Source organism: Acartia tonsa, chromosome 14 (assembly GCF_053477335.1).
Source record: "Acartia tonsa isolate MP-2025a chromosome 14, ASM5347733v1, whole genome shotgun sequence".
NCBI lineage: Eukaryota > Metazoa > Arthropoda > Copepoda > Calanoida > Acartiidae > Acartia > Acartia tonsa.
This window is the reverse complement of record NC_137273.1, coordinates 3,924,397-3,947,763: the sequence shown is the minus strand read 5'-3', so window position 1 is coordinate 3,947,763 and position 23,367 is coordinate 3,924,397. Positions and strand designations below refer to the sequence as shown.

General features: G+C 31.6%; 2 protein-coding genes across 2 annotated transcripts in view; both read right to left on the bottom strand.

The window, feature by feature from the left end:
* LOC145306375 (uncharacterized) overlaps positions 1-8,080 on the bottom strand; it is a 73,060-nt gene extending 64,980 nt beyond the window's left edge. The window contains exons 1-3 of the mRNA XM_080148470.1: positions 7,971-8,080; positions 7,358-7,578; positions 6,571-6,759 (exon numbers count right to left, since the gene is read on the bottom strand). Coding sequence (XP_080004596.1) covers positions 6,571-6,759; positions 7,358-7,571 — 403 coding nt within the window. The 5' untranslated portion in view covers positions 7,572-7,578; positions 7,971-8,080. The remainder of the gene's footprint in view (positions 1-6,570; positions 6,760-7,357; positions 7,579-7,970) is intronic.
* Positions 8,081-8,898: 818 nt separating this feature from the next.
* The window catches only part of LOC145306374 (uncharacterized), a 34,194-nt gene continuing 19,725 nt past the window's right edge, over positions 8,899-23,367 (bottom strand). Inside the window, exons 2-11 of the mRNA XM_080148468.1 lie at positions 23,220-23,323; positions 21,648-21,852; positions 20,873-20,935; positions 18,326-18,380; positions 16,952-17,001; positions 16,338-16,501; positions 15,894-15,962; positions 15,427-15,480; positions 10,947-10,991; positions 8,899-9,017 (exon numbers count right to left, since the gene is read on the bottom strand). Of these exons, the coding sequence (XP_080004594.1) occupies positions 8,899-9,017; positions 10,947-10,991; positions 15,427-15,480; positions 15,894-15,962; positions 16,338-16,501; positions 16,952-17,001; positions 18,326-18,380; positions 20,873-20,935; positions 21,648-21,852; positions 23,220-23,323 (928 nt within the window). The remainder of the gene's footprint in view (positions 9,018-10,946; positions 10,992-15,426; positions 15,481-15,893; positions 15,963-16,337; positions 16,502-16,951; positions 17,002-18,325; positions 18,381-20,872; positions 20,936-21,647; positions 21,853-23,219; positions 23,324-23,367) is intronic.

Here is a 23,367-nt window from a genome sequence, read left to right as displayed (position 1 = left end):
ACAAATAAACTTTAAAAAATCCTTTAAAAAAATTGATAACTAATAAAGTGACACTTGAATTGTGGCTGCGCTACTTTTCAAAGTTTAATTGTTGCTTAACTCTTTTTAATAATGTTACTAAACTATTTTACTATACTAATTAAATTAATTAGATTAGTAACCACACAATAAAAATAATAAGATCAGGAAGGGAAAAAAGAAACAGATAGGTTTTGATATATAATTAAGGGTCATGGCAGGGGGGGGGGGGGAGACTTTGTATTACTCTCGTAAACTCAGGAATAGAAGGGAGTTTTAAAAATACATTTTCTCATTTGTTGCCTTTAAACTTAGAGTACTCTTATTTAACGACAAACTATGGTACAAACTATTAGTGTTCAAAATTTTCCACCATTTTAAAAATCTACAGAGAGGATAATTTTGCTATAGATAAACATCAATTTATCACCCATTGCCTTATCTATTATCTATTTATATCCATGCATAAACTAGAAGCAAAAGAATTAAAAATATTCTCTAAAAGAGAAATTTTGTATTAGTCCTATTTCATCAATTTTTTATGAGTGTTGCTAAACCTATACAAAAAAAATATTTCCATGATATCCAAACCACATATGTTTTGTTTAAATGAAAATTAGGCACTACACCTATTAGCCCCTAAAGTCCAGGGGCGGAGCTAAAAATGGTAAAATAAATTAACTGTGTTTTTTTTTACAGAAAACTATAATGTAAAGAAGTAAGAATTTTGTCTGATCGTTAGTATTTAGCTAATAGATTTAGTTATCCATTTCACATAATCTGTATTTAGGTACTTGACGTGCTTTAAGTATTCTTCTTTCTTCCATTTAAAATACCCTAGAGGCTATGGGCGCATCCTTTGGTAAAGTAATGATACATAATTGTGTTTAATACTGATATTGTTTGGACATGTTTATTATAAATTGTTTTGGAGTTTATCAAAGAAAGACTGGTATTGGATTTCAACAAAACAAAGAAATCAGAAAAACCAACAGAAATAAAGTATTTTTGCAAACAGTTAAGATGTTAGGGGGAATGCCTTGACTTATAAAAAGGTAAAACTTTCAGGCAAAAGTTTTGCATTAAAAGGGTTGTTGGCTAATTGAGTAATGTGACTAATAAAGTAAGTTAATGTTAATAAAGGTAGGTATTTTAAGGATAAAACAATGGACGATAAATCAAGGTACGTGACCTATGATGATAAACAAAATTACCCCTGAGAATAAAAATAGATTGAAAAGTTTTTAGATTGTGCAAGTTTAAACCAACTAATCATAATTTAAAGCAAATATTTATTAAGCCAAGGAAAGGGTAAGCATAATTATAAAACTTTGGGTACCAGTATAATTTACAGTCCAATATCCCTTTCCTCCTTGTAATAAAGGTCTGTACTTTTTCAGTATGCGCCTCCCTGTCCCAGCAAGGATAATTAGGGAACAATAAGGTGGAAGTTAGTTTTATAGACAACATCTACTTTTCACTGCAAAAGAATAAATATAGAATACATGGATATATTGACAGGGGAAAATTTATTGTCAATTTAGAAAGCTAATATGAACCTAATCATAGTCAGTTGGTTCATCCAGTAGTAGGGGAGTTGATGGGGTGGATGAGGGGTATCGTTATCTTAGCCAGCTGGGTGTATCACTTTATTTGAGTACATGAAAATCTGGTGCAACATCCCAGTAATTATAAATCGATTTGTACAAGATTTAAAAATGAACAAGACCTCAAACGGTCATAACATCAAAAATGTTGACATTCCATGAAATCCAATTAAAAGCACAAATCTTAGGGGTAATATACTGGACGATAAGTAAATCCACATTCCCAATGATAATAAACAAATGACCCCTCTGTAGATTAAATTAAATTAATTGGTGAAAAGTTGGACACTTCCAACTAATAAAGATCTAAGTCACTAAAGTTTAAAAGCCAACGAATAAAAGATTGTGTTTATAAAAATTTGGGAGTAATATATTTTCGTGTTTTATGTCCACTTCCTAATAGATAATAGAGTAGCTTCACTAAAAAGAAGAATCAAAGTAAATGAGGAAAAGGAAGAGTAATTCTGCTCATCTAAAAAAAAGTTCTCGAAAAACAAACATATACCATTACATATCAATATTTTCTCTTCCGTTAAAAAGACTGTACGTGCAGATAAATACGTATTGCAAAGAGGTAAAAAAAGACTGTACGTGCAAATAAAATGTATTGCAAGAAGGCAATAGGAATGTTCGTGCAGATAAATATGTATAGCGAGCAGTTGAAATAAGTTTTAGCAATACTCAAAAACGAATGTTATAAAAGCTTAAAGCAAAGTTAGCTTTTAAACCCAACAGGAAACTTAAATATCAAGTTATTTTTTACGTTTTCTTCTCTCGACAATTTGTGATTTAAACCATTTAGGGAGGTTGCCTGTAATCTAAATTGGTACCCAAAGTTTTATTAATTTTCTTTCTCATTCGTTGGCTTAAAAACTTTGGTTGCTTTTATTAAATATTGATTAATTGGATGATTAAAATTTTTCAACCTATTTGTTATCATTATTGGGTATTTACTTTAATCATATGGCCATTGTCTTATCCCTTAAAATTCCATAGCTTTAAACCTAAAGGTCTAACCTAACTTCATAATGTCAAACAGAAAACCAATATCAAATAATATAGGCAGAAAATATAGTGTAACACTAGACTTTCAAGAAATCTAGGAACTTGCTCTAAATGGATAATTGTTCTCTTAAAGTTTAACTCCACTCTTTTCTTGAAAGGTGTTTTTGTATTCCAAGAAAAAAAACTTAATATACAAACATAGTCAAATATTATAAATATATTGTAATTGGTAGTTTTCGTGCATTTGTCTCTTTACTTAAGGCCAGGTTAGGTTAGCTCATATAGGGCACCGAAGGGTTAGAGTACCCAGCAAAAATTAGGCAAAGGAAGAAAACTAAACCTCTTTTTATTTTAGTTTGTAAAATAAAATAATATTTTTTTTTAAATATACACAAAATTAACAATGCTAGGTATAACTTTATTTGTATAAATGTATGAACAACAAACTTAAGCTTAGAATGAGCGTATTAGGAACTTGATTTATATAGAGGTTTCTTTTAAAATGCGATAAAAAAAAAAAATTAATTTTCAATTGTAAATAATCCGCTGAATATAATCTTTTCAGAGTTTCTTTCTTTTACACCATTCAAAATAATCAACATTCTAAGGTTTCTTGTTATATAATATTGTTCACTTAAAAGGATTTAATTTTAGGGCCATCCTAATTATTGCAGATAACCATCTCTGTTGACTGCACAATTTGTCTCTCAGTCCTAACTTTGCATGGGAATAGTTGCAACTATTTCATACTAAGGCATTCTCCAGGGCTAACAGTTATGATGTAGATCTCTGTCAAAACTATTTGCATTCTAACACACAATATCAATATACTATTATCCTAATTCTATCAAAAACATTATTCTTTGACTCTATATAAAAAAAAAGTGGTATTAGGTGACATAGTATCGACATATAGTTATCCTAATAACTCCATACTTTTTAATATAACTATGCAAATTATTAACTGGGAAATCATGCTTAGTTTAGAACCCATCATCTCCCCGACAACTAGCGGATGATGCGCTATAGACGTGATTTACGTTATGATAAATGAAACTTGTTCTAATGGATGTATGTAGAATATACGTGGATATTATGACAGGGGAAAAATTGTCGTTAATTTAGGCTGCAAATCCCCAATCATTTATTGGTCAGTTGGTTTATTCAGTAGTAGGAGAGAGGATGAGGTAAAGGGTGTTAAATGGGAGAATCGTTATTTTAGCCCGCTGCGTGTTTCACTTTATTGGAGAACATGAAAATCTGGTGTAACATCCAAGAAATGATATATCCATTGTTAATCTTGATGACAGATGGCTTTTAGGACGATTTGTCACACAAAAGTTAAGATTAACCATTAAATACAATTAAAATAGTTTCTTATAAAATCAAAATAGAATTAACTTTTTTAGCACTAGGACTTGAAGCTTTTTAGCATAAGAACTTTTGGATCTACTGCAGTTCACGGTAAAATATTGCTGGTAAGCAATATTTCCAAAAAATCTATGAATTTTAAAGGCTGCTAGCTGCCAAACGGCCAAACGTACAGATCATGCCCGCACACTGTTTTAAGCGGCTTAAGACGGCCTACAAATAATCTGGAATAGCCATAAATCAATAATGCATAATTATCTCGCAGTGCAGAGAAATGCGCGAAAAAGACCTATTTTACGCGTTTTTTCTTAAGTGAAGCTTTCCCTGTGCATAATTGGATCTTGGCTATTCCAGATTATTTGTAGGCTTTCTTAAGCCGCTTAAAAATGGTGTGCGGGTATGATCTGTACGTTCAGCCGTTTGGCAGCTAGCAGCCTTTTAAATTCATAGGTTTTTGGAAATATTGCTTACCAGCAATATTTTACCGTGAACTGCAGTAGATCCGAACTTTTTTTTACATGATATATATTTATTTTACAGAATTATAGGCATAGGCTGAAAATTTTTCTGGTACCCATAGTTTACACTCCCTTATTCTTTGGCTCAAAAAATTCGGGTACTTTCATAGAATTTTAATTTGTTGGTTTTTAATTAGTAGTGTTCTTAGATATACAAGAACTCTGGTTTCTTTTCTATCAAATAATTTGACGTTTATCTTTCAGTGACCAATTCCTGTATCCCCACATTGCTATTATTTAGGTAATTTTGGGGTATTTTTCAAGTCATCGTAAAGCAAATAATTTTTAAAAGCGAAGCTTTTCTATAATTAGGGTCGGTCCGTCCGTCCGTCCGTCCGAGATAGATAGCTTTTATTCGTTAATTTAGGCATGTTAGAAATGTCCTATCGATTTCAAACTTTGTATGATGATTCCTGTAGTAGTTGGGTACGATTTAGAAAGCGTAGCAACTCTATAACCATTACCAGAATGTCCATTTTAAACATGTTGATTTTCTACTTTTTTAACAACAAATTTTTATGTGATCTAATTATTCGTTTGATCTGATTTTTGGTATATTGATTCCTGGGACAACAAAGAACAATATTATAAGCGAAGCAACTCTATTATCAAGTCCTAAAAGCGTAAGTATGTCCAAAAACATTATCCTGTATCAAGCAGTTTTTCAACAAATTTACTTACAATTTTGCTTCGACTCTTATACTTTTATATTCTGATTATTCAGTTTAGACACTATACAAGTGGTAATGTCCGTTTGTCCTACCGTTTCAGTGCTTCGCTTTTATGGACGTTGTCATCCTTGTTTACTTAACTTTAAATGATTTTCAAATATTTTAAAAAATATTTGAAACTTAAAAATAGGAAAAAAATAGATTATTGTTCTGTACGGATACGCTCATAGCATCTAGAGACTCTGTTTTCCAAGTGGTAAATGCGTGCAGAAAAACTAGCCTTAAACAAAACCCAAGGCTTTAATCTAAAAATTAAAATAGTCTAAAACCATCCCGTGATTTATGTGAGGCTTCCCTAAAAGGGAGAATTAAACCAGTTCCGTAGTTATTGAGATCTTAATCCCCAAGCAAAAAAAAGACTGTAAGGAATGTTAGAATTGAACTTGAGTAAATATTTTCTAATTTTTTCTTTCTGGAAGTTTTTTTTTTCTGCTTGTGTCACTGTGGCTGGTGTGAAAAAGTTGACTTTGAACTTTGGAAAAAATGGTTTGGACGTGACGTTTACACCTTTTGACAGCGTAGCTACTCTATTCTTATAATTGATTGCGTTACTTTAGACCAGAAGGAAATACGACATACAGACAGAGTGACTTAACGAGTAAATAACTTGCCTAAAAGGGTAAAAAGCATTATCGTTTAGTAATGGATGGAGTAAATGCGACAGCGTTACCTTTTGGCTCTGAAATGACGGAGAGACAGACATTTTAAACTTTAAAATTAACTGCTAAACACGAAATCTAAATATTTTGGACTAAATTATTCTTGTTTTGACAGATAGATAAATAAATAGGTGGTTAGCACGTGATGTTTACACCTTATCATTATCCTAATATAAAAGTAACAGGATGGTTGTCTATCTATTTGTGCTTAATATCTTGCTAATGGTTCTCCTTTACAGTTAATCATCTTACAGGTCAGGGAAAAACCTATTTTGGAGTGGCTACCTCAAACCTCCCAAGAGAAATCACCTCTGGAATAAAATACCCATTTTTACTTTTTTCTTTTAAAACTAAAATTTGAATCGACTTGAAAACTAAAGAAAGTAATCATAATTGAAGGAGGATATCAATTTATCATCCATTGTCTTAACCCTGAATTTCACTCCTAAAACACCATTTTAGGAGGACATAAGGAGGAGAGGAAGATTTACCAAATATACGATGCTGTTCTTTTTTTGCGTTAACATTACTAATAGATTTATTACCCGGCCTAGATGGTCAATCAGACATTATTTCATTTTAAAAAAATTATCTGATTATCCTTAAAACTATATATGTATTTTGTCCATTACTTTTTCTAGAATAAATAAAAAAAATATACCTGACTTATAATCAGACTGGCTGATGGCAGATTCATATGGCCGGTCATTTCTGGAGCCTGTAGGATTGTAGGCATCCTGTGGCCTGGAGCCGACAGGATTGTAGGCATCCTGTGGCCGCACAACAGGTTTACTTGGCACAGGATAAGGAAGCGTATTGTAAGATGGTTCTGTCTCAATAATTGAGTCTTCTAAAAAAAATCATAGCATTAATCTCCAAAATTATTATACAGATTAGTAAATTTCAGAATAACCAGGCCTAAAAACATTATTAAAAGAGTATTACAGACTGACAGTCGTGGTAGCTTAAAATATGGATACATGAATTGATAATAGATGTAGCGTAACTTTGCTTCCCCCACGTTACCTACTGCGGTTATGTTCTGATGCGTGGTAGGTTGTAATGACGTAAACAGGCGCTTCATAACAAAATAAACAGTTATTACTTTCAGACAAAGGTCGTACAATCAAAGAATTGATTAACTATTGGATGTTACCTGAAAAATATTTTATAGAGATTTTTTGAAATCGTTGAAGAACCCTCCCTCCAATTATTAAACAAGGCAGTAAAAGTTATTTATCGCATCGTGTTATAGGCAGCTTTCCGCGGACATTAAAATGAATAATTGTAAGATTATAACCAGTTTTGTTAGCCCCGAGGGAACGAATCCTAATAGTCGTGGGAAATTGTCTGTAATTCGATGTTATACATGATTTTTAAGTATAACTGAGAACCTTCTAATCCAGCGGATAGTAATCGGCTTCGAAGCCAAACTGAAAAAAAATTACCTTCCAATTCTGTGTCGTTCTTCTTATACATATTCCTGTAATGTCGAATATTGCGCGGCTTCCACTTTTTTTCCTCGTCAAACTCAATGTTTTCGCCGTCGCCAATCCTCACGTCCCCGTCAAACGTTTCTACGTCGTCGTTTGACCGTTCGTCAGAAGCCTTTAACGTCCAGAAATCGCCGGCAACGTTAAGCTTGTTGGAAAACGGTGCCATAACGTCCCTTAAAGTAAATTAATCTTTCAGGTATCTTGCAATATATTCATGTGTCACTTATAATCTTTAAAACTGCTGGACAGATAGGTATACAATTTCTAGGGAAACTTCGTGCTTGTCTAGGGCAGGTTTAAAACAAAAGTGTAATGCCCAAAAGATAAACACATTTTTTTATTTCTATGAAATAGATCATTCAAGTGGGAATCGTGTTATAAATATCAAGACGATCAAGTATGGCAAATAATTTCTGACATATAAAGAATGTTTATATACTTTATTCTATATATTAGCTTAAAAAACCTCCACATATTTCTTATTTATAGAATTCTGCCTTCAATAGCTGTTAATTAATGGGAAGGGCGGATAAAAGTTACCTTCCTTCTTTAAAAAAAAACTAACCTTGGCGTGGTATATTCTATTCCTTTTCTTGGGGTGGGGCGTGTTACCTCCCCGTTGACACTCCGCAGACGAATATCCGCCAATGAGGGCCTAGTTACCGTCTCGTATCTGTGGGCAACAGCGAGTATTGTAAGCCAGTAGAAGACAAACGGACAGACAAACAAAGTGATTTATAGCGTAGGCCCTCATTATAGTGGAGTATATACACAAGAAATGACTATCTGGATTAAAAGGTGCTTTAACTTATTAGACGTAAAGCAAAGCTCCCCACCCCATGATTTTAATTTTTTTTAATGTTTCTATATCCTGAGATGGGTACTTACCCAGGAACTAACCCAGCTTGGCTCTATCACTACGGTATACAATCTTTGCAAGGCTTTTCTTTATCCTTACTTAACCTAACCTAACCAAAATAAAGGTTGTTTGTGTTCCATATGCAACTTGAGGGAAACTGCATACAGAGAAAGGCCATTAGAAGATAAAAATTAATTATTGGGCAGAATTCTCGCTTTCCTATTCGCTGATGGGGGTGGCTGTTCGTTGTTAGATGATTTTGGAAGAGTGTAATATCCGTCTTTAATGTACAATTCCTCTTTGGGTACAAAATCTATAATCAGTTCTTAAATAATAATAACGTTTGTAATAATAATGTCTGTATGTATTTAAATATTAGCCGAAAAAAAACATGTCTTTTGAAAAAAAAATGTTTCTAAAGGACAAACAGATGAAAAAATTAAAATTATAATGTAGCTTTGCTACTAATTTGTCGTTTTGTATTCTATGGAGTAGAAAGGGAAAATAGCTTAATACCATCCCAAAACTTACAAATAAAAGATCTTTTTCCCGAAATGAAAAGCTCTTTAGGCATAGATAGTGGTTAGTGGTTGCTGATATCTTAATGGATTAGTAGCGAAGCTACTCTGTTATACTATTTAAGAAAAATTCCTGAAGCGTTTCGTGGGGAAATTTCAGGTTTCTCATAAATCTCCAGGGTGCGTGGGGGGTAGTTAGAGTTCGGGGGTGGGGAGAGTAGGTCATCTGAGGTACCTGCAGAGATTGATTGATTGATTTAGAGAGAATATATTAGGAATGTAAAAAAAGCGATAAAAGATATTTATAGATGGGCAGATATGTGTATTGATAGGTAGATAGAACGGTAGTTTGATAATAATGATCGATACACAGATATGTATATAGAAATACATAGATATATAGAGATAACATGATAGAAATGGAAAAGGCAAGAAAATGCTCGTATGGATGGATGGATAGGTATGATAGATAGATATATAAGGAAAATGACAAAATATATCTTTTTGGTAGGGGTAAAGAATGTTAATATGAGGGAGAGGAGGATCATATAATACCAGAAAAAAATTACCATAGGGTATCGTTACAGGGGGGAAAGGAGATATTGAATATCCTTTCCTGATTTTAAAGAAAAGCCTGCATTATAAACCCAGAACCACTTCATTATGCAATCTACATTTTCCTGGATATTTTGTCTACGGTAGTCCATAAGTGTACAGCTTTACAGTACATTGTTTCTATTTGTTAAAGCAACACGTATGATAAAAGAAAAAGATTCTGTTTAAAGTAAAATGCTTATATTTCAATCAAAATCTATATTTTTGTATTTTCTACCGATCCACTTCATTATGCAAATCAAAAGAAAATCAATGAGAAAACGTTTGTTTTGCCCTTTTCTCCACTTTTAAAAATTAATTCTGATAAAATAACAATTTTTAAAGAGATTTATGCATTAATTATAATGAAAAACAGTTTAAGGTAGATTTTAATGATTTTTCTAATTAAGAAATAATTAAAAAAAAGAAATTCTATCCCTATCACTTTAGAGGACAGCTGCCGACCCCCAGTCTTATGGATGAAGCTAAATACATGTTAAAAATAAAAATTAGCCTGAAAAGTATACAAAAATGTTTTTTGATGTGTTAAAAAAATCCATTTTAAAATCTTGATTTTGAGGATGATGGCCTTTAAGATGCTCTTACTGGTGGTGATGGTGAGCTAAATGTTATCAAAGTGCATGCCCATGAAGAAAACTTATATATTGAACTATGGTCCAATTTTTGTAGTCATAGCAGCCTCCAGTCAAGCAATATTAAAAAAGAAAAAAATTGCAATTTTAATTACTAAAATTAATAAAGTAAATAATGTAGTTTTTAGATAATGGTTATATTTCATGTCGAGAGGCTCCACTGGAGGCTGCTATGACTACAAAAAATGGTACATAGGTTAATAGACAAGTTGTTGTAATGGTCATGTACTTAGATAACATTTAGCTCACCTTCACCACCAGTAAGAGCAGCTTAAAGGCCATCATCCTCAAAATCAAGATTTTAAAATGGATTTTTTTAACACATCAAAAAACATTTTTGTATACTTTTCAGGCTAATTTTTATCTTTAACATGTATTTAGCTTCATCCATAAGACTGGGGGTCAGCAGCTGTCCTATAAAGTGATAGGGATAGAATTTCTTTTTTTCAATTATTTCTTATTTAGAAAAATCATTAAAATCTACCTTAAACTGTTTTTCATTATAATTAATGCATAAATCCCTTAAAAAATTGTTATTTTATCAGAATCATTTTTTAAAAGTGGAGAAAAGTGCAAAACAAACGTTTTCCTATTGATTTTCTTTTGATTTGCATAATGAAGTGGATCGGTAAAAAATACAAAAATATAGATTTTGATTGAAATATAAGCATTTTACTTTAAAAAGAATCTTTTTCTTTTATCATACGTGTTGATTTAACAAATAGAAACAATGTACTGTAAAGCTGTACACTTATGGACTACAGTAGACAAAATATCCAGGAAAATGTAAATTGCATAATGAAGTGGTTCTGGGTTTATGTGTGACCCCAAGGAAAGATAGATAGATACCAGGGTGGATATATTGATAGATAGAAAGATAGATAGTTAGAAGAATACAGACTGGTATAAATTTGTACCTGGATAGTAAAGTCCTGGGTGATCCACATCAAGGCGACGATTAGCTGAAAAAAAAGATCATTTCATAATTTATAAATAAATAATATATAAAAATATCAATCAATCTTATTCTCGTCAGCCGGGCAAAAGTCAAGGGTAAACCTCTGGAAAAAAAACATTTTTGTAAAATCAGCTGGAAGTCTAGACCTGACCTAAATATGACAATCCCTCTTTTCAAAACATTTTTACGAATACCCAAACTGGTTTAAATTTTAAGCTACGGGGCGGCTGCCGATCCCTGCTTTTAGTTATTAAATGTTTAGAGTAATTATTCAGTTTTGCTATAAAAAATAATAATTTAAAAACCATTAAATAAATACAGTTATCAATATAAAATTTTTGGTTTAATGAAATTAATTTGTAGCAAAGACACTCTATATATCATATTTCTATTAATAGTACAGTGTTATGTCTGTCTGTCCTTCGATCTGTCTGCAATGATTAGAACATGGTTAACAAAAATTCATAATCTGATTGTCAACATATATGCAATGTAGAAAATGAGGAAATAAGGCAGAATACTCTAATGACGACGCTATTCCTAATTGAATGTGTTTTAAACGGGATATAAATATCAAATACGCGGTTGTGAAAATGTGAAAATAAGTATCTCAAGTCAATAACTAGCAATTTATTTGAGAATGATCTTAGAATGTTAGACTATTCGGTAGTTTACCTAAAAGATTGCCTAATCAAGCACAGAACCCCCCGCCCTTGTTTTTGGGGAAGATTGAGTAGTTTTCCTTTTTTTACTTTAGGTCAGGTTAGGTAAGGTTACATTAGTTTTATGGATAAACCAGAAGGCCAAGGTTACTACAGGTATAGGCCAACATTATATTAAATAAATTTTTTTAATAATAGAGAGGGGAGGGGGGTTTCTCTGCTTTCTTGCTACGCACAAACAAATTTTCTCTAACTTGATTTGCTACTGCCAAATATAATCGTCCTTATTAAAAGCAATAGGTAATAATTAAGTATCAATAATTTTTTGCATTATTAAAAAATTAAACATTCATTAAATTTACTGTTAATTCTTAATTTAAATATGTTTATTATCAAAATATTAATTATTTTTAAAATATCATATTAAAAAATCAACAAAGCTTACTTCATACAAATAAATCATGCCGATTATATCTAATAATGCTAAAATTTGCGATCGAGTTTTGAAAAAAAAAATCATGAAAAGCTTTCAAAATGTATATCCATAACGTTTTCGAATCTTATAAATTTATGCTGGATCTAAACCGGTTTTGAACTGTTAAGAATAATTATTTATCGTGTCGTATTAAAAACAGCTTTCCACGGAGAGTAAAATGAAAAATTTAAACTGGTATTAATTTTATTATTATAATTCGTGAATATTGTCTGTAATACGATTCCTTACTTGATTTTTCGGTATGGCTGAGATTGAGAACCGGTTTTAATTCAGCGGCTTCTAAACTATACTGGAAAAGTATTTTGTTGTAATTTTAAACTTATATGTATAGGACAATGGCTTATCACAACATACCCAATTAAAATGTATAAATTCAGTCTTTGGTAGAGAACCAAAAAAGGAAGAACGTAGATTATTTTTGTGCTACTGTCCTTTCCTTGTCTTGATATAACATTTAAACCTGTTAAAATGTAATTCAATTAGAGCAAAGAATGATTATGAAATTTATATATTAAAGCTTCTCTACAATTAGACTATGTTCGTTTGTATCAGTTTTCAGAAAAAAAAGACATTAAATTAACATCATTCTTTAATTAAGCTATATACCCTTAAAAGATAGAATATGATAGTACTAGCGACATTGTCCCAAGAGGCCTCTAGCAGTACTTGGAGCAAGATAGGTGGAAATGACCATCAACATTAAATTTTTTCTAGGGGGGGGGGTAAATATTAACTAAATGGCTAGTTCTCTTGAGAGGATAGAGTTAATCTAACACAAAATATTTTTGAATCTAAATCTACAAGAAGCTTCAATGTAAAGGAGAACCATATCGGCCTAGTGGATAGCGAGATCTCAATCTCAGACAGACAGAAAGACACCTTGTTACTTTTATATAATAGTAAACCCTCAATGCCCCATAAATTTAAATTACACTGTTTTCATGGATGTTATCAACCTTGTTAGTTAAACACGGTATTTTAAGTGAAAAACTGTAAATTTAAACCATCCTAAATTTGCTCATCATTATATCAAGTATTATTTCAGTTTTAAGTTCAAATCTAAAGTGGAGAACAAAACATTAATGCCAAAATCCCAAAAAAGACAAGCTCTAAAAAAACAGTAGGACGAATAAAGTAGAGTTTTAGGATATGAATATAAAAAACCTTCGCTTATAACATGATCTTAAATGAACCTACGGACATTCTGGTAAAGATTATAAAGTTGTCACGCTTTCTAAATCCTACTAAACTGTTACAGGAACCATCATTCAAAGTTTGAAATCGATAGAGCAACTCTTAATGTGCCTAAATTAACTATAATTAAACTTCCTGTTTTTATTACAAATTGATTTGACATCCAGGAATAAAAGGGAAATTAGATTTGTATAATGTAATGACAAAAATTTTGTAATTATATTAAAGGTAACAGAATGTTTGCGTGTATCTTAAGACATTGATAACCGCTTGACCAATATGGTTTCACTTTACACCGAAGCTTTGCTTAGGTCAAGGGAAGGTTGATAACAATTTTGTGGAAGAATACCGCAATCCTTTCCAAGGAAATCGCCCTAGAAAAAGAGGGCCCCAACCCTAGGGGAGTTTCTGCTAGAATGTAAATTGAAATTATTATTAATGTAAGAGATAAGAAATGGTGGAATTAATCTAGAACCATTTCTTCACCTTGACAACTTAATGAAACATAAATTTACACGTAAAACAAGTAAAGGTAACTCTAAATTTATTATCCATTGTCTCATCCCTGTATTTATGAGAAAAATAAATCAGAAAGTCTGGAGGCATTAAAATTTATTATCTAAATAATTTATATGTGATGCAAAGAGGAAATAAAAACTACAGTGGCCAAAAAATTAGTTCGACAAGCATAAGTTATTTTTGAAAGCGATTCTTTATTTAGGGTTGGTTCATCTGTATGGGAAAGCTTTGGTCGTTAATTTTAGTATGTTAAAGTCGACCTATCAGTTTTAAACCCTGCATTGTGATTCATGTAACAATTATGAACAATTGATTAAGTCAATACTAATAAATCAATTGATTTTGTGATTTTTTACACCAATTTCCTATATTATTTTTGCAATGATGGTTCCTATGACGATAAGTTAGAACTGCCTTACAAAACTATGGATTAAATGACACTATATCATTCAAGAAAATGTGTACTTATGTAATAGTGGATAAATTGAAATATTATCAAATAAATTAGAAACTTTCAAGAGGATAAAAACAAAATCATGTGAATTTTTAAGACATTCACAAGTATTCTGATAACTAAAATAGTTAAAAAGGACTTATGCCCTATTAACATTACTTTGTAAGAAGTCTACATAAAAAATGAGATTAGATTTATTATAAACCTAAAGCTTTGAATTGAAAAAAAAGGGCTAAGAAATGCCATTTTTGTATATCAAAACACACAAAGGCCGGATGTAGAAACAACCAAAAGGATTAATTTCTATTATAACATCAGTTTATGATCCATTATCCTATCATTGAGATCCCTGCCAATGTGAAATGTTAAGAAGAATTTCAGAATTTTAAGAATTATTATCTTAATTTTACCGTTAGATGTAAAATTGCGAACATATAATTCAATTGAAATTATTAAAAGCAAAGCTTTTCTACAGTCAGTTAATAATTTTTTAAATAAATATAGATCTGAACTAATTTGAGGAATGTTTAAATAGTTTAACACTATGCAGGAAAATTCCTGTAACAAATAGTTATAATCTGAAAAGTGTAACAACCAATTGACTCCAATATACTTGTCATATCAAATTGATTTTTGGACGATTAGAAATAATGTGGCAATATATGAATTTTTGTTGAACATTGAAATTTTATTTATGTTTTTCTGTCATTCTAGGATATTTAATGTTCGTTTGTCTTGTTAATCTTCCGCTTTTAACAATGCTGTCATCCTTGTTACTTTACATACTTGATGCAAATATCGTGTAGAGTAGATTCGACACACAGAAAACTGTCCCGAATTTGTATTAGTTTTGAGGAACAAGACTCCAGTTACGTCATATTTTTCTTTCCCGAAAAAGGGAAGGGGGAAAGAAAAAAAAGGGAAGGGGGAAGAAAAAAGAGATGGGAGAAAAGGGGGTTTTCCCCATCTCTTTTGAAGAGATTTTCTTCCCCCCTTCCCTTTTTCGGGAAAGAAAAATATGACGTCACTGGAGTCTTGTTCCTCAAAATTAATACAAATTCGGGACAGTTTTCTGTGTGTCAGTAGATTCGATCTCTGTAACAAAATCTATTACCTATTGGCTTTTCATAGATTTCAATGTCTCTTTCCTTATTCTCAACTGTAGGGTCTAAAAAATAAAACAAGAAGGTTATAATGCAAAGGAAGCGAAGTTTTTATTTCACAAACATATAAGATAAGAGTGACAATAAAATAAATATCATAATTTTTATTAAACCAACTAGTTCATTAACACACAACATGCACTCTCTCACTTTCATTTTTTAAGCCTATGTGGAGAAAAGCCCGTTATTACCTTACTTTAAAAAATGATAAAAAGTTTATGTTTTTAAAAACTACAATGTATTTGTTCTTCATCATATTAAGTCAAGTAAATTTTCCGACAAATAAAAACTGTAAGCTTTGCTATTATAAAGTAACAGAAAATTTCAGGCAGGGAAAGGATACTGAAAATTAAATTAATATGTAATCCTTTCCCCCCCAACATTTGCTAAGGAGAAAGATTGTTCCTGAAAAACTTACCTTGATCATTGAATCTTTCTAACGGCTCCTCTGCCTTCATATTCTTATGGTAAGGCTCTATATCTCGTCCTTAATAAAATTATTTCATTTTCAAATTATTTTACATTTTTATTTTGTGTCCATTATTATCTTAGAAAAGGATAGCTTTGAGCGCATTATAGAAATGTTAGAATAGTCCTATTGATTTGATCTTTACATTAGGATTCCTATGACAATAAGGAATTATTGTAGCGGGACAAAGTGTCTCAAAGATTAGCCATGTGACGTCATAAAAATTAGTAATTATTAATCTCTTTTTTAGGGGGTTTCTTTCAAACGTTTCCTTCAATATCCGTCATTTTTATGACGTCACATGGCTTATTTTTGAGACACTTTGTCCCGCTACCTATCTTATTGATTCTAATGGCGATTGCAGGTATTACTAATCAATTTCACAAATTTTACCTTTGAAAGCATTTTCTATATCTTCATCTAGTCCAATATCAAGAGTTCTTGCCTGCAGGCTCAAGTCTTCCAGACTCTTGCTGGAGGATCCAGGTTCCAGGTAGCTGGAGCCACCAGAACCTCTCAGGTCACTTGCCAAGTTGTATTCGGTAGGGATGTATTCACTGAAAAAATAAAATATAAATGTTTCTCCCTCTATCTGTCTGTCTGTCTGTTGTCTATATGTCTGTATGTCTATCTGTCTGTATGTAAGTATGTTTGTCTGTCTATCTGTTTGTATATTATTTTGTCTGTCTGTTATTCTGTATGTCTGTCTGTCTGTCTGTCTATCAATCTGTCTGTCTGTCTGTTTGTCTGTCTGTCTATCAATCTGTCTGTCTGTCTGACTATATTCTGTCTTTTAATCTGTCTGTCGGTATGTCTATCTGTCTGTCTGTCTGTCCACTGTCTGTCTGGCTATCTGTCTGTCTGTCACTTTGTCTGTCTTTCTATCGATCTATATGTCTTTCTGTTATTCTGTCTGTCTGTCTTTCAAATATCTTTCATGCCAATTCATTATCTATCTAATTTCAAAGCACATACAAATCTACATATCTATCTAAATATGTATTTACCTTTTATAAGCTGGATTCAGAGGACCCTCAAATTTAGGTTGTTTCTGATCCTAACAATATACCACAAAGGTCATTAATGTACATATTTAGGAGCGCAGCTACTCATAGTGTTTGTCCTTCTTTTGTGTATGTATGACGATTGTTTATTACAACATTAATTCACATACAATAAAGTTTTTAGTAATGTTAATTTGTACGAATACTTTAATAACAAGTATGACAACATCCGTAAGTAAAATTTTTAAATGGAAATACGAACCAACGAAATAAAGAGCAGATGTTCAAGAATAAATTTATTGCAAAAAATCACGTGAAAGTTTAACATGTGTTTTCATGACTATATTTTTGTAGTTTGACTGAATAAATTATATTCTGAATATACATTGGTATAGGGAATCTTCGCCAAAAAATTGACGTCACACAAAGTGAGTTATCAAATATTTTTCTAATGAAATAATTTAAATAAAGGAGCACTACTATTGCACATAATTTTTCTTGTTTTTTAATCTTAAAACCAAAATTAAAAGTTTTTGATTAATGTTAATAGTGGTTTTGAAAATTGTTGTTTTTCTATTTACAAGGATGACAATATTTATTCCTTGGAAAGCTTAAATATGAAATGAACTCATAGGGACAGGTGGTCAAATAGAGTAAAAGGAAATCTTAACATGAAATTATATACATCTATCTCGATTAGCAACCGAGAATTTTTTGTTTCGCCAAAATGATTGTTACCAACGGATAGTCAGACAATTAGGATTATAGAGTAGATTTGCTTCTAAAAAGAAACAAAAATTGCAAAACCTTTTTATTAATAAGTTTTATGATTATTTTAGAAACTTAGAATTAAATATTTTTTATAAATTTTTAAGCGATATTTCGAATAACCGGTGTCAGGTTCGAGTGCGTACGTACCAAAACAACATATAGAACTTTAGAAATGGTAACTACTGCTATTATGTCAGGAGCGTAAAAATACCATGACCTACAAATATTTAGGCTTGACTGCCAGATAAAGAACGTCCCATCAAAGTGTAGGTTGTCAGTTAGTTGGTACTTTAAACCAAATACCCTGGGTGTTTGTGAGTAAAACAAAGATTCAGCTCCCCTTAGTTATCGACAAAAAGGAAATATGCCGTCCTATTACATTAAGAGTAAGGGTTTCTTTTATTGAAACATAAGATCTCAATAACTTCAACCAATTGTATTCTTTATGTTAGGTAAGCTTGACATAGGGTTTAGGCTATTCTATTTTAAGATTTATGTCTTAGGATGGTTCAAAGCTGTTTTCAAGACCATCTTAGTCAAATATAGAGCCCCTAGATGCTAGGGAAGTAGCCGCTAGTATGATTATAAATGACCACAGTAGGTTGCCTGTCTGAGTAGAGGATGGTTCTCTGGATCTGTGATTACGTGGCTCACGTCATATCTAAAAATAAAATAGATTAATAGGGTTCGTTGGCCTGGGGCAATAAAAACAGGAATTTAAATTCTAATTTTACTCTTCTCTTATAATTTTTATTTAATTTTTCGTGGAAAACTGTCTCTGTAATAAATTAAGATACATGAATTTGTCTGAAACTTTTAAATTGAATGGTTTATAGTTTTTTTTAATCTGTTGTTCTTTTAAGAAAAGCTTTATGACCTAGGATGGTTTTAGGCTATGACCTCCTTGTCCTCCTGCAGAGTCTGAGGGCGAAGCAACTAGATACTAATATTCTGTTTCCAGTGTTTACATGTGATAATTAATAATTGTCAATTAATTGTGTGGGAATTCATTTTTCTATGATGTAATACGTTTACTAAAATCGGATTCCATAGATTTCGAATATTTTATAAGTACAGTATATTATCTGGTTAATATATTATGCTACTGTTATATTATGATACAAATATTATATATTAGGAACCGGTTAAAAGTTTGAACAATAGATAAAAAAAACTAGATAATACTTTCTAAATCAGCCAATAGGAAAAAAGTGAAAACAATCTGGCTATATTATTGATTAGAAAGTGTGCAGATTTTGTTACGAAAATCAGCTAATCAGCTATAATTATTTGCATTTCTTAGAATAAGGCTCTCTTGGTAAAATTTCTTTCCTTGTATAATGTAAAGCATATGACAAATCATGCAGTAAGCTTTTTTTTTTGTCTGTAGCGAAGGATCTCGCTAACCGCTCAACCAATATGGTCCTCCTCTTCAGGGAGGCTATTTATAGGTCCTAAGATGGTTTAAGGCTATATTACTTTTTATAAAAAAAAATGTTTAGGTATGGTTTTAGACTATTTTTCTACACTCCCATATCCCTTCGAATATAGAGCCCAGGAGCGCAAACGCTAGTATATAATAAGCTAGCTATGAATTGTTAAAATTTATAAGATAAAGTTAGCTTTCGGGAAATTATATCCTCGCTCGTAATTTTGGATTCTACATATAAATATAAAATAAACAAAGCTGTTTATCTGCTACAATTTCCCTATTAGGTTTATTGGATTATTTGGCCAGCTAGACCATCTAGAAGTACCATATCTATTGTTTTAACATATGTTGTTCTTCTTTAATATGCAATATAAGACTGGATTTATTATTACTTGGATCTTACACCAGATTTTCATGTCTATAATAAAGTGAACTCTGTAGCTGGCTAAAATAACGATCTCCCCCATCCCCTCCCCTCCCACTGGAGAAACGTCCTGACCAATTAAAGCGAAGGGAAATTGCAACCAAAATTGACGACAATTTTTCTCCTGACATAATATCCACGTATATTCTACATCCATTAATGTAAGACTCAGCCAGGTCGAATTCAAGGGGAAAGAAATCTGCTGCAACTTTTTTATTTTAATAAGGGATCTTAAGGGATTGGACAATGGACGATAAATTAATATACAATAAGCATTCTCAATTTTAAAAAACTGTTGGTTCACTACTAATTTTGAAACCAACCAATAATAAAAATCAAAAAAAAGTACCCAAAGTTTTTAAGACAATGAACAAGATAACGTGGTTACTGGTTATAATAACTTTGGATAACTGTGTAATTTTAAGGCTGAAAGCGCCACGTTACCAGGATTTAAATGGAACAAAATTAGTTCTCAAAGAAAATACGCATTGAAAAAAAAGGAAGGGTAGTTTGGGTAATACCGTAATCCCATCCTAAATTTTTGGTGAATATTAGATGATGCTACCAATAACCTCCTCCCCTCCCCCCCGCCTACCCAAAAGATAGAAAGTTTTACCCCACATTTCAAAAAATAATTATAAGCAATAATGTGGGTTTCAACCCCCCCCCCCCCCCCACCCTCCCTCTTTAACTATTTATTAAATACAGAAGAAACCACCATATGTAGATTTAAATTTAACCTAAAAAAAATACATAAAATAACGTACAGGTAACCTTGAAAAGAAAATAGTTACTTATTTCTTATTTGTTAGATAATAGATAATTAAGAAAATATATCTTTTAATTGTGTCATGCTTTAATATTAATTTTATGAAGTTTTCTGTATCTATCTATCTATTAATATTTTTATGTATCTGCCTATCTATCTATCTATAAATCTAACTTTGTATTATTGTATAATCTTTCTTTAAGTCTTTCTGTCTGTCTACCTAACTACATTTCTATTATTACATCTTTATATCTATTTTTTAAAAATTATAATAAACAAAAAAAAATCTTCTAAAGTACAAGTGTAAAAATCCTTCAAATTTAATTTTAATCTATTTGTATGACAGTCTACCTATTTATCTATCTACCAGTTCATTTGTCTATCGATCTATTAACCCAACTATCTAACAAAATATGTATTTATCTCTCTGTCTAAAATCTATCTATTTATATAATTTTCTTTTTTTGCATCTCTCTATCTATTATTCAACTAATTTATGTATATCTGTCTATCTATCTATATGAATACCTTTCCATAGGGGAGGGAAACTGCAACGGAACAAATTCTTCTCTTTCGCCATCTCCTCTATTTCTGAAACAGTTAGACAATGATAGAATTGTCCTAGTGAATGAAAACATCACACACAAAATTCAATTATAATATTTATTGTTGTGTTTATTGTAAGAGGATCAAATTTGGCAAAAGCCGCGTCATAACTGTAGAAGTTAAAAGTTGTTTCTACTACTGCTATATCATATGCACGATATTAGTAGTAAGAGTTCTGAGACTATACATAGTTAGAACTTTCATACAAAAAGGTAGTGAAATCAAATGATTGGTTTTCTACGACAGTTGGGATGGACTTTGTTATCAACTGTCTCCGAAGGTATTAATCAGGTACATAACTATTTTTGCAGCGAAGCTACTCTATAATTCACTTTGTCTTTTCGTCCGTGAGTCAGTCTGTAGCAATATGGGGATTTCTGGGCATACATTGGTTTGTGAGTCTGTCCGTCGGTCATGCTTCAAAATATATTAACCTTATTTTTTAAAAATTCTGTGATTTTCCTTGATTTTTTGTGCATATTTTCTCCCTTTTTATTTCTGAGAACTATGGAACATATGCTCTATAACTCACTTTGTCCGTTTGTCTATTCCATTATATTTTGTGCTTGGCTACTTATGGATGTTGTCATCCTTGTTATTAGACATAACTTATTGCATTTGCACAGTCAGGACTTCTATACAAAGGTTGTGCAATCAAAGAGTTGATTCAAATTTTATACCATAGTAATATTTATACCTGATTGCATTTGAGCTGGTGTACTGTTTCTGTGTTCTTGGATCTCTGTAGTCAGAACTCTGGCCATAGGGTGATGGGTTTGAATCCCCCTGGTCATAGGGTGACGGGTTTGAAGCCCCCTGGACATAGGGTGACGGGTTCGAGCCCGGGCTGTAGGATAGGGACGGGTTTTCTGTTTGTAGTCCGCTCTGGGCTGGAGATATTTCTAGAAAAAAATATGTAATTATCAACTTTCTTTCTTTTTATAAGTCTCTTTCTCTCTCTCTATCTATCTCTATATAATGACCTGCTGTAATAACACTATTATTTATAATTTAATCATTTTAACACAATCACAATACTATTATGTACAACACTTATCAGTTAATTGTCAATAAATATCTAAATACGATTTAAATGTCTTGGTTTTATGTTTTTTTTTATTTTATAAATGAAAAAGTAGTAAAAGATTTGTTTGTTCGTTTATATCACTCAAACCTATAAAGCTATTGAGTTCTCCGTTTCAGGTAAGCCTCTCATAGGTTCAGGAAAGGTTTTAGGCTATTTTCTTCCCGCCCTTTCCTAAAAATACAGAGGCCATAGACTATATCCTAAATACTAGAAGCGCAGCCACTAGCTTTTAATAAGGCTTGTCGACTTACAATTTATTTGCTATACAAAAGTGTCTCGTCCTACTCAAGAACTACTTAGGTCCTTAAACTAAAAAAACTATTGCTACGCAAACACCTAAAATTTAGATTTATTATAAAGTTGTAATCATTGACATATAATTAAATTCTAAGGACCATTAATGTTGAAAAAATTAACAGAGAATTTAGTAAATTCCAAGTGTCATTACCAAAAATACGGAAGTCTTATTATAGCGACATATTGACAATTTTTTGCAGAGTTTGTTTTGTAAATGTGTAAGCCAAAATTCCCCATTGTTTTAGTTTAATATACTTTGGATAAATTAATGATAATTTAAACTGTATATATATTTATGGATCTTTTTGTCAGTGTTTGTCTTTTAGCTAATTAGCGGCTACGCCCAAAGAAGCTACAAGACAAACTTTATCATACTAAAGACGTTCAAAGTTATTCATATGGTAGCAGAGTATGTCAAACAAAAGAATTCAAATTAAATCTAGCAATTCCTCTATACAACTACATATCTACCTTTCTAACTATCTATATTTATATTTCTCTTTCTATCTATCCACCTATATTTCTTTCCTTCTGTCAGTCTACCTATCAATCCAGCCATCCATCCATCTATCTATCTATCTAGATATCCATTCATCTAGCTATCTATTCATCTAGTTTTTATCTAGCTATCCATCCATCCATCTATATATCTATCTATAAATCTAATTGCTATTGCTGCATGAATCTGATTGCTATGGCTAATGGGGGTTTGGATAGCAGGATATATCTATCTATCTAGCTATCTAGTTTTCTATCTATCTATCCAACTATCTATATATCTACCTTGATTTCTGAATTCATTGGACTGCATGAATCTGATGGCTATGACTGATGCGGGTAGGGATAGCAGGATCTATCTATCTAGCTATCTATCTATCTATCTACCTTGATTTCTGAATTCATTGGACTGCATGAATCTGATGGCTATGGCTGATGGTGGAAGGGATAGCAGGATCGAGCCCAGCACAACCAAATAAAATCGGCGCTCCCTAAAACATTTAGATTTTATTAGGTGAAGAATAATTATTGCATT